The following is an 11895-nucleotide window of genomic DNA, read 5'->3' as shown; positions in this document are numbered from 1 at the left end:
AAAATAATTGGTTTATATTATTGATAAAACTGAAGTAAATGATTAAACATTATGTAGCTGCTTGGTTAGATCAAGATTTAAAAGGATGATTACTTGAAACATCATGAAAATCCGTAGAAACCAGCTATAATCAGTAGCAAAGGTAAGAATTTAATTAAATTGTGGACTAAACATGATGTTTATGTCTTTAATGTCCTTTGGCACACATAATAAAGAATTACTGTAGAAGATAGGGAATTTTTAGCCAAATTCAATTTACATATTGATGGGTCATGCCTGGACCTGCAGAAAATCCCGGTTTTATGACCTTAAGTAGGTCTGCCAGGTGTCACTGATGATAGTGCTGGCTTTAGATTTTCAACTCCCATCAAATCAGAGCTGTCCTAAGACTTATCTTAATTTTTGACTTAAGACTTCAAATGTAAAGGAACAACTCAATTTTTTTTGAGTCCAACAGTAGGAAAATACTGCTAGTGCTGTAAATTCATCCAGAGAAGCCAAGTCATATCTTTCCACAAGACTGAACACAAGTGATGCTCATATTTCTTCAGGCACTATTTCTCAAAAGGTTATTAGATTTCCTGTTGGTCTCACTTTCCATGCAAACACCTCCCATAAGCAGTGTGTTGGTTTTTACACCTCACTATTCCAAACAGTCTGGAATCCCTCCCTTGCTTCATAGCCAACCTCTGAAACTTCAACCTCAGCATCAAGACAAAAAGTCTTTTGCTCTTTTGTAACAAGCACAAATGTCAGAATTTATAGACTGCTCCCCATGCATTTCAGATTTTGAGGACAAGCACACTGCTGTGTTTGGCTACAGGAAAAGTAGTATGAAGTAATTAAGGGCATTAAATTGCTTAAAAAGATAAAACTCTCTGAACAGACTACTTACAACTGACATGATCCAAAAATTTCTTCCTTCTAAGAACTACAGATGTCCCTCCAGCAGAAACAGTGCCAGGAACTAGATTGTACTTTATAATCTTTGGGCACAAAGGAGCTGCAATAAGGTTCTTCACAATTCACTCTTTCTTCCCACTGTTTAAAGAGTCAATACTGCAAATGTGTGACAGACAAAAGCAGCAGTGGCTGCAGTAAGTGGCCAACAGATAACACCAACAGAACCACTTAAGTGCAGGGAGTATCCATCCCCAAAAAGGTGCTTCCCAGTGAAACTGAGAATCATATTTGCAGATTTTTTTACAGAGGAACTTACTCTCTTACAAAAGAAATTGCAACCATAACCAAAAAAATATTTATAGTACTCTTCACCAAGCTGTTAGTGCAGGGGTACTAAAATAATTGTCAACTTGTGAGGCTAGAATTTTATTGTTCATAAGTCAATACATAAATGTAACATTTACCAGACTGAAAATATGAGCTGCTGACATTAGGTCAAAATTTTCATGGCCCAAGAACTCCCCTTTTATTCCAATATACAGCAATGGAGTCTGGAAAGTATAAATTTCTTACTGTTAAATAAATTTCATTGTTAGGGAACATTCCTTTTAGACCAAGTTTAACATATCAATTAGAGGAAGTTACAAACTAAACTTTACAAACTAAAGCACGTAACACTACGGCAAATTTATGATCCTGGGGTTTACAGCATGCCATCTTCAATTCCCAGTTTCTGTGCCAATTGCACAAGCTTCCAAGAGATGAGCACTAGGAGCTCTTCTGGACAGACCTTCATCTGCAGTACAGGAATTTAGCCACCAGAATAAAGACACAGCTATATTGCCATTCAACAGTTTTACAAATCTAGTATCGAAATAAACTAGCTACTATAGCCAGTCAACATTAAAGCAAGGAATTCTCATGTGTGCTCCAGAAGGAGACTGAAGCTCACATGGGACAAATGCTGCATAGCTCCCACATCTTGTCTCCTTTATACTTTTTGGTCAGCTAACCTGTCAAATCCTGCTTAAACTTTTTTGAAATTTTTGCCCAGGTCACAGTCATGATTGCATTCAGGGCCATATGCAATTTATTCAGTTCTTCTGAAGATGTCACTACAATAAAATTTATGAAACTTAACTGAAAATTGATGCATCTAAGCAGCATTTCATGAAGTAGCTTGTATCCCTATCTGCCTATAGGATACCAGTTCAAAAATTACTTCCTTTACTATGCAATAGCATTAAAAAAAAAAGAAAGTAAGAGCTGAACTGCCATCAAACCTGTTAAAAAGCAGGTAGGACTATTTTATTCATATATTAAAAATAATTTACTTTCCCAAAATAATGTACAATTAGAAGCAGTTCAGACTATTTTAAACACAGAGCTGGAAAGTGTTTGAAGAAAAACTAAGACTGAATCACATTGCTCTGAACCAATATGCTGAAATGCTTTAAAATTCTCACTTTGAGCATCACTGCTTAAACCACGAATGTTTATTTAATATGTGCACTAGGAAGGCTGTCAGACAGTTGCAAAGGTGAGTCTCTCTTTACTTTTTCCTGCCTCCTCCACCACCTGCAAGCATGGTGGCCACTCGGATGAAGATGTTCAGTGTATCCGTGTAGATACCCAGGCATCTAGGACACAAGAAAACACAGTTACTACTGCTGAACAGACACAGAATTATTTGTTGTTTCACACTATCATACTTCATTTTAAAGAGTCTGCATGAACTATCTTTACAAAACTCAGCTAGGATAATGATCACTGCTTTCTATGTCAAACAACACCTGCATTTTGTATTTTGTTCTACCACCTCTGCCAGCAAGAACGATTTATAGAAATCCTAACAGACAGTATACTACTCTCATACAGGAGTCTCTGCTTTTATATTGAATTTTGATGTGTTTCTCTCCAAGAATTTTTCAGAAGACCAGTATTACTCTAATTAGAATAAAACAGAACCAAGGAGGTATGAATTCACCCAGGATCAGACAGACATTTATAAGAAAGTTACTTGCTAGTCAGACGTGGTCTTTACTGAGTCAATCCTTCCTTCCCTATCTATCATACCACTGCAGCTTTTCTATTTAGTGACACAGACAAATATTAAATGACTATGGGAAGATCTCAACTGACACTGACAGTTATTTTCAGAAAGTAGATATAAATTCTGCCAGCAATGCTTTAGAAAACAAAAATACATTTTAGAATGTATTGCTGGAGGCATGTGACACCACACAATTCCGCTTCTCACAATCCTCATGATGATTTCAGTTTTAACTTCAGTAGCTATTTTCTCACTGTTGTTCTCAAGCCCTGTGATTCCTCACATTTAACAGCAATACACTTTTCAACAATAAACAAAAGGTTATTTTTAAAGCATACTTCAATCTAACTTGAGAAAATTCTTACCCAATATCATGGTTTAACACAGCCTGGCTTTTAGGAAAACAGGAAAAACTCCCTGTTACGGAAGTGACTAGAGGCAGCCACTGAGGTGAGTGTGCTAACAGAACACTTACGCATTGATGGGGTCGTATCTAGGCACGCCGTAGACGGGCAGAGTTTCAGCCCGTCTGACCACCAGCTGTGTATCATAGAGCAGGAACATGCCAAACAGCACCAGGCCACCATAGACCGCTACCGAATACAGGCCCGCGCCAAAAGCAGAGGTGGGAGGCAGGAACATGGATCCTGGAGAGGAATGTGCAACACTGTTAAAGATAACTGTGTGCACCTGCTGCTCCGAGTGAGGTCAAACTCCAATCACTGGAGCACACAGTTTTCAGTAAGTACTCAAGCCTCACTGTGGTGTGTGTTTGATACCAAGAGCTTTACCGTGCACACTGAAGATGTCACATACACAACCTGATGCATTCATTTTGAATACCCCACGGAACTGTGCATTTTTTTTCAGGTGAAAGTACCTATGACTACAATGACTAAAACACATGAAGGAAAAAAAAGTGGATCAAGAACTAAGACCACATTTACTGCCTTTCCTACTCACTGGCAGTATCTAAAATGTAAGGCACCCCTACTGGCTGTTTGTCAGGCTAACATCTGCCAGAACCATAACTTCACATTTGTTTTCAAGAACAAATACAACAGAATATTTTCTGCTGTGCTGGAGTTGCAAGGGCTATATTTAAGGCAAATCTTCACTGGGCAGGCCAGCCTGAAACTGTGAGCTGCACCTTAGTAACTTCAGTTCATAACCTACTTTATATGACAGTATTGAAACAGCATCTTACCGATTGAAGAAGCAATAACAAAGCCTAAGCCTATGCCAAGTGGTCCTCCCATGTTCAGGAATTTTTCACTTGGAGCACACATGGCCACAGTTGAGAGTCCCCCGACGATTCCAGCAGTGTACCAGGCCGCTCTGATCAGCAGAGGACCACCAAGGAAGGCCAGAGGAGCCACCACTGCACCCATGACACCTAGGCAAAGCAAAACAGAACACATGTACAACTTGGAACATCACATGCCAACCCACTGGATTTTTTCATCTCCAGTCAGATGGCACAGCTCAAACTAATCCACACCTGACAAAACCAATGTACTTGATTGTGCTCTTATCTACAAGGGAGCACAATAAATTAGCAACCTTAAATTCCACAATACTGTATTCTTATTAGCACTAGAATACTTCAGGGAACTTGTCTTGGGGAAAAAAAGACTAACAAAAGTCAACATATTGATTGGTTCATAACAGAGCTGGTAAGAAGAGGTATTTAGCATGGACTAATCAACTACATAATAGCACTAGGATCATGCAACACTGAAAAGCAGGAGAGATTTCTGAGACAACAATTAGTTAGGGAAGTAAGTCAGATTGTTTTGCTAGAGGCTTGTAGGAAACGTGTATCTAGTCCATTAATATCTCATTAGGCTGTTTCACTTAATAACTATCACTACAATAAACAATTTCTTCTTGGCAGACATGTTAGCTCTGAAGAAGCAAATGTGATTCTAGTACCCAACATCCACATGTCTTTTCTGAACTACAAAATATTTCTGGCAAAACAGTTTTGAAAAATGAGAGCCATTGTTATTTGAAGTTGTCATCATTAGCGAGAAATTGATCTGTACTAACAGCTTAAACATCTGATGAACACACATCTCAGAAGTAAACTAATTCTAAACATCTTTTTTTCTAGTCAGGCTTTCAAATACCTCCTTATCCTGCCCAGCTGAAGAATGGTTATTATGGGCTACTGCATGTATAGAAGTGGTAGTGTGAGAAAGCAGTCACAAAATCAAAGCAGCCATGAAACCATATAGTTCTATTCAATGTGGAGTACACGTACCTCAAGTTTAACTTGAGCATGACTTTTAAAAGACTATGAAAAACACTAGAGTGCTGTTAAGGACACTTAAGACACCTTTCCCTGACATTCAGGTGTTCTCTCTGATCTCTGAAAAATCTCAACTCCCCTACAGTAGATAAAAATTTACTTTGAAGCTGGAGTTTTGTTAAAGCAAGCATCTGGTCACACTGAAGCACAGACATCTCTACAACAAACACTAAAACCACATACCTGAATGCATCATCCATGCTGCATGTTTAGCTACTGGATTATGTTCATAGGATATGCCCCTGACCAACATTCCAGCACCAATCATGGCTGCAAAAGTTGCACCAATTGCCTGAAGAAACAGCATTACAGAGCTCAAGTTAGCATATGGACATATGGTCTGTGTTCTGATCTCCTAGTCTAAGAGTCAACACTGATTCTGAAAACAACAAACTAGTTCACAACTAGACTATTCATTGATTTTACTCCTGTAAGGTTACAGTCAACTCTTTGCATATCTTAGCTTGCAGTAATTTTTTTTTATTTTTACTCAGCTTTCTAGAAATTCCAACTTAACAGTTAAGTTGGCAACTCTCTTGGCTGTGTAAAGAAAGAAAAGGAAACCCATGGTTCTACATCTCACTCTCATTAAGGTACCTGAAATGTGTTAGCCTTCCTTCTTTTCTTGTACATTTCTCCACCCCATACCAACACTTAGTTTACAAGCTTTTGCTACCAATGATTTTTTTTAACCTCAGTTAAAACCTTAGCATAGCTCCAAGCAGATTTATTCAGCATCTACCAGACAGGTGAGAAATGTACAACTTTTATCACCAATGATGCTTTATCAAATTCATGTCCCTATGTTATTATGTAGCTGTTGGCATTTAACTGTTATCGTTTCACTCCACTCAACACACAATAGTACTAAGCCTCACCAGTATTGTTTCAGCCTTGGCAAACAGGAGACAGCTTTCAAAGTGTTACATCAGAGAGCACAGGAAGGAGTAAGAATGCAGAGGGACCTCAGTTTCTATTTACAGACAGCAACATAAACTGTGCCATTAGCTTTAGGTAGCTATCTCTGAGAGGTTCTTACTTCCATATGTACCACTGGTAAGGATACCATAGTGTTCTTTTTGCTCATGTAGTTCGTCCTTGACAAACCATCAGAGCAGTATAGAAAAAACACGTTAGAATGTGACTAGAACCTTACCTCACAAAGCATCATCAGAACACCTGAACAGTCTTTATGGATAAGGACACTAAGGTAGGCTAAATTTTGCCGTACTTTCCACCAAGTAGTTTACATTTCTCGTTTTTTGGGGTTTTTAAAATATCAATCATCATTTGGGGGCATTTCTCAGCAAATACTTTTATTTTTATAACAAAGCTTACCAGCCAGGAGCCCTTTGTCATGAGGTTCATGAGTGCAGGAGATCTGCTCACTGCTGCAGCAGACAGAGCTGTCATGCCAATGCTGCCCGCAAAGTACATGTATGTAGTCTGAATTCTGTCTTTCACATACTGTGGCCAAATACTGAAAAATAAGCAGTCATACAGAGCTGTTCAGTTACCAGATTCAGAATGGAGAGCAGCTAAAAACACATTCAAGCTGTTAAGTGCATTCATAGCTATGGATATAAGGGAGGTTTCACAACAGTGATGTGGTCTAGCAACTTCTGCCATGAGTTTACTTTACAATAGGGACTGAAAACATTAGATTAAATCAGCAAGATTGACAACTCAGCAGAAACACTGAAAATTACAAACAATGCTAACTATAATCCAATTCTAAGCAGGAAGCATGCATGGAAAACAGTAATGAATGCTTTTAACTACAGAAAAAATAAGAGAATGGTGTGTGTCTCTATCAAACTGGTTTTAGGTAAAAGGTCTACAGAATGTGTACTGGCACTAAGCAGCTCACAAATTGCTGAGTCACAGTGCACATGGTTATCTGACACCACAGGACACAAATGCCATTTTGAGAGCTCTAACAATAGCAACAGACCTACACATAAGTGACTTTCTGCAGTATCCTTTGCAGAAAACAGAAACACTAACTGCTAACACTAAATTGAAACACACATTTTTACCAAATTCACTCTTTTGACCTGTTACTTAAGGCTTGTGTAAAAAAAATTACACATAGTTCTACCTACTGCAAGTTTCTTGTAGACACAAACAGCACATGTTCAGTATAAATGCAGACTGCCACCTCCAAATACAAATGCAAAATAAATCAAAATGTCCCCAACACACATTTCTCCCATGCCCATGCTTATTACTACCCATCTTTTAAACCAAACTAAACAGTTTTGCCAACAGCCAGGTGGTTTTTTTGATCAAGGAGCAAATTCACCGAAGTTTCAAGAACACATTTATTAAATCAAAGCTTATGCCAGATACGGTGTTTAATTCAGGTGTTAAAAAGTCTCCATTAAAATTTAATGAACTTAGTTTCATAAGAACACGAGAGAAATTGGTCTTAGCAATGCCTTTCAGAAAAACCACGCTTCCTAAGTTATCTGGAGCACACCTCATAAGACAAAAGTTTATATACCCTTTACATTAGACTTAACAAAACAGACTCACTCAGGTTGCTATCCATTTAAGGCTGAATAATTCTAACTCTGCTTTAAAAGCCTGCAGAGATATAGGTGGGGGGTTACTATTCGGAGCTTAGAAAAACACAAGCTGAGTGTACACTAGGTGATAGCAGCTAAAGAAGAGACAGATAAAGAGGAGATTTGCTTCATTATAGAAGTAAGCCATCTTACTTACGCAGCCCTTTCGATAGCTCCTATCTCACTGGACATGCCCATCCCATAGTAGCACAGGGCTCCCAGGCCAACAGCAGCCCCTCCCGCAACAATGAATTTCCCCAGGCGATCAGCTGTGCAAAGAAATAAAAAATACACACTCTCATGAATGCTTTTTCTTAGACAGTTAACAACATCCTCATGTGAATTTTGATGTATCTGCAATAGCTGCCCCACTTTACCCCTCCTCCTTAAAACTTCACTTAATTTCAAGTCAGTTCACTACCAGTTTCAGTAGTGACAAACGTATTCCTTTGAGGAAATTTTAAAGTTAAGGTTCAAAGATTCTCAGCATTTAAAGCAGAGCTCCTCTACCTTTAAGTGCAGTTTCTGCAGATGGTTCAAATGCTGCTTCTTTCACTTCCTGGCCAAGTTTTCCACGCCTTGCACTCGTTCTTACTCTGGTGGCATAACTCTGTTGAGATTCAGAAATAACGTAACAAATATTTAATGAAATAATATAGAAGATAGTCAACTTACTGGCTGCACTTAAAATTCTTAATTAATCTCTGATCAATCTATGCTTACCTTCATATATATGAAGCAACTGTGCTCAAGGAAAACAAGTGAACATTAAAGTTTAGCTACACTTGTGAGAAACATTCACAATTCTAGAAATACAGAAGCAATGCAGTGAATTCCAGAAGCTGGAATTTTCAGACTACATTTCCTCTACTCCAGTCCCACTATACTGAAGACTGCCACAAACCTCTTTGTTAAATATAAAAACATCACTGCTACGTTTTTGTTTCGTAAAAAAGTATTTTGCTTTCTACACTGAAACACTCTTTGTGGGAACACTTCAACGTAAAAAGAAAAACCTTGCACAACACTTCTACAGACACTAATGCTAGAAAAGCAGCATAAATTTTTTACTTTTAAGGTCGACGAGCTCCAAGTAATTATAGTATGCTGCTCAAAGTCTTAGTAAGTTGCAAGAGCAACAGAGAATACACTCATATTTAAGTTCAAAAACAACTTTTTAAGTTTTCTGACCATTTTTAACAGGAATTTTTAAACTAAAATTGCATCTGAGCAGTCAAGAACTCACATCAAACTGTGAATTTGTTTCAACACTAAAATACAAAACCTACAAGCATTACTCTCATCAGCCATTAGAGCACTACAATTCAAGGTGTTTACCAGAGCCCTTCAGTTTGGTTGTGTTTGGTAGCTAGTGAAATCCAGCCTAATGTCAGAAAACTCACACACACTAAAAGCCCACCATGTACCTACAAACTCAGAATGCTTAAGAGGAAAAGACAAAGGAGCTGAAGAATTTGCCACTAGGACTTTCATCAAGATGACAGAAGAGCAACAACAGCCCCTAACAGTTCTATCTGCAACATCTTCTCTCAGTGAAGAGTAAACAGTATCTCAGGATAATGACAGTCTGGTTTTTAAAAACGCTGGCCATCTGTGACTGCCCTGCCATAGCTCAGAAATTGCTCTAACCTAGACTACAGCTCTAAACACATACTGGGACTAAAATAATTGAAAAGAAAATGTTTATTTTAATGTTATAGTTAAGACTTTAACTTGGGAACAGGGAGACAGGACACCTAATTACCTCTTTTGCCCATTAATTTCTAGACACAAGTCAGTCATTGAAACAGAAGATTTCACTTTGACTGCTCCAAAACTCCTGTGTTTTGACTGAACAACATTCTTCCTTCAGTAAATTAGAGCTCATCACATCAGGTACTCCATGCAAAGTGATTCTTTTGGCAATACACTCAACCCTTTAAAATATGTGCAGTCAGGGCCATCAGAAAGAGAATTTGCTTACCTGGCTAGGCTGCCACAGCCTGTATGCTTTTATACTGGAGCTCCTCAAGGCTGGGGAAGCCTGAGTGATGGTGGGGCGGATGGTCTGGCATGGCAGGGCCCTCAGGCACACCAGCCTGGCAGCCAGCATGGTTGCTGAGATAACTTAATACACTGTGTTCCTGCAAAGGCATAAAAAAAAGAATTTTGCTGTTTTGATACGTGGTTTTCAGACAAAGCACACTTACTATTTATTGTCAACTACAGCAGAACTAATAAAAAAAGTCCCAAATCAACCGACCAAAGAAAATCTGTAGTAAGTGCTGTAATAGGAGGTAAAAACCTTCTTAAAAACAGTTTAATTTTGCTTTACCTGTATTTGTCTCCCAGTTCCAGAGACTTCTCTCTCAGTTTGCTCAAAAACAGGAGCACACACCACTTCTCATACACATAAATTAAATGTATAAAGACCCTTTATGCATTTATGTTTTAATTACTTTGGCAAGTAACCTTTGTTTTGACACACAGCACTACATGACCACTCTGCTCTCCTAATTTACTTAAAACTCCACGTAAGTATAAACCCAAACGAGCAAAGAGCACAATATGGATGATGGAAATATACTCAGAGAGAGATTTTAAGCCATCCTTTAAAGAGTCAGTGAGCTTTATGAGCACAGCATTCAGTCAAGGTCACAGCCCAGAACACAGGTTGAAGTGCAATTCTAATCAGAAAACAGTGACACCACTCACAGATAAATCGACAGCACCAGCAGAACCAGCCCACGAGTTGCACCGGGAGCATGAAAACTGCCCGCTCACTGCCACAAATGGTGCACATCATACAAAAAACCCCAAGGCCTTGGAGTCACTTTAATGTACTTTAATTACAATTGCACACAACCTCTGGTATCACGGAACACCCCAACTATCAGCGCCTTTTTTCACATGACCGGTCATACCTTACGTGTGCAGTAATCAATATAAGCTAAGAGGATTCTAAAGAAAGGCAGGTTCAAACGCGGAGGAGAAGCACGCACAGCACCGGACAGCTCGCATTAATCAGAGGAGTGACAGAAAATACAGCAATCGTGCTGCTAGAAAGTTACTTTGCGCTGCAGCGCAGTTACGAAATGCTGCTTTTGTAACGGGAAGCACTTTACGAGGAACATCCTGACCGCGTCACTAAACGCAGCCCTCCCACGGCGATGGCACGGTCTGCAGGAACTGACAGGGCCGCCTCAGTGATTTTTACTTTCCTTTTTGTAAACTGCCATTTAGACCAAGGTAACTTCAAGCACTTTATCGAGAGCAAGGAGAGCCGAGAGCTAAAACCAGAACATCCCCACATATTAACTAGCAGTAGCGTAACGTAGCGCTGGGGAGTCACCGCCGCATCGCGGCGCGCACAAACCCCTCCCAGCCCCGGCAGGGCGGCGGCCGGCGCTCGCCTCAGCCCGGGCCGGGTACGGCCCTCTCCGGCTTTCGGTCCCGGCCTCCACAACACCGGCCCCCGGCTCAACCCGGCCCAAAAGCTGCCCCGCACCTGCCCCGGCCCCGCGCGGTCCCCGCCGCCACCCGCGCGCTCCGCCGCAGCACCAGGCTCGGCCCCGGCAGCGGAAGTGACGCCGAGCCGCCCCGAGCGCCCCCCGCGACTGGCTCGCTCCCCCCACGTGACCCCCGGGCCCGCGGGCGCCATTGGCCGGCTCGGCGGTGACGCGCGCGCGCGGCCGCCATCTTCGGCCGGGGCAGCGACGGTTCTGGAAGCGCGCGGAAGGGCGCGCCGGCAGGGGGCGCGCGAGGGGCAGGCCCCGAGGGGGGGCTGCGCCCGCTCGGTGAGACGGGGCTGACGGGGTTAATAAAGTGAGAATAGAGCAGAGTGTGGGTACGGTGCGATAAGTGAGCGTTCGGGAGTGCGGTGTTACAGGCCCAGTCCAGTAGAGGTGGTGTTCAGTACGGCGTTGCAGTGCCGGCCCGCTCACGGCCTCTGCCACCTCAGCCGCTCTCTCCCTGCGCGTTTCAGTCTTGTCCTTGCCAGCGTGCCAAAAAGCTCGGGACCTTTGCGCTCCCTTCCCTCACAGCACAGCACTCCA

At 41.1% G+C, this 11895-nt stretch overlaps 1 protein-coding gene across 3 annotated transcripts; it reads right to left on the bottom strand.

Annotated features, from left to right (window-relative positions):
- Positions 1 to 1313: 1313 nt before the first annotated feature.
- Positions 1314 to 11417, bottom strand: GHITM (growth hormone inducible transmembrane protein). Of its 3 annotated transcripts, none has more exons than XM_062496346.1 (9): positions 11349 to 11417; positions 9825 to 9984; positions 8351 to 8450; positions 7998 to 8109; positions 6609 to 6750; positions 5454 to 5562; positions 4164 to 4352; positions 3432 to 3603; positions 1314 to 2543 (listed from the first exon to the last, which is right to left on the bottom strand). In XM_062496346.1, exons 2-9 carry the CDS (start codon positions 9951 to 9953, stop codon positions 2456 to 2458), a joined length of 1041 nt encoding a protein of 346 aa, XP_062352330.1. In that variant the 5' UTR covers positions 9954 to 9984; positions 11349 to 11417; the 3' UTR covers positions 1314 to 2455. The 3 variants fall into 3 exon arrangements, with proteins under 3 accessions (XP_062352330.1, XP_062352329.1, XP_062352331.1); XM_062496345.1 differs by lacking the exon at positions 11349 to 11417 and adding an exon at positions 10765 to 11219; XM_062496347.1 differs by lacking the exon at positions 11349 to 11417 and adding an exon at positions 10176 to 10561.
- Between the last annotated feature and the right edge of the window lie 478 nt (positions 11418 to 11895).

Source organism: Cinclus cinclus, chromosome 7 (genome assembly GCF_963662255.1).
Source record: "Cinclus cinclus chromosome 7, bCinCin1.1, whole genome shotgun sequence".
In the NCBI taxonomy this organism is placed as follows: domain Eukaryota; kingdom Metazoa; phylum Chordata; class Aves; order Passeriformes; family Cinclidae; genus Cinclus; species Cinclus cinclus.
Note: the sequence above shows the minus strand (reverse complement) of the source record. Positions and strands in the feature narration are given on the sequence as shown.

Bases quoted from the DNA above. Each gene is read 5' to 3' on its own strand.
- GHITM (XM_062496346.1), bottom strand. From the start codon at position 9,953: ATGCTGGCTGCCAGGCTGGTGTGCCTGAGGGCCCTGCCATGCCAGACC. The intron at 6,751-7,997 runs GTAAGTAAGATG...CTTATTTTTCAG, and splicing joins GGAGCTATCGAAAGGGCTGC to TATTTGGCCACAGTATGTGA. The intron at 2,544-3,431 runs GTAAGTGTTCTG...CTTGTGTCCTAG, and splicing joins AGATACGACCCCATCAATGC to ATGCCTGGGTATCTACACGG.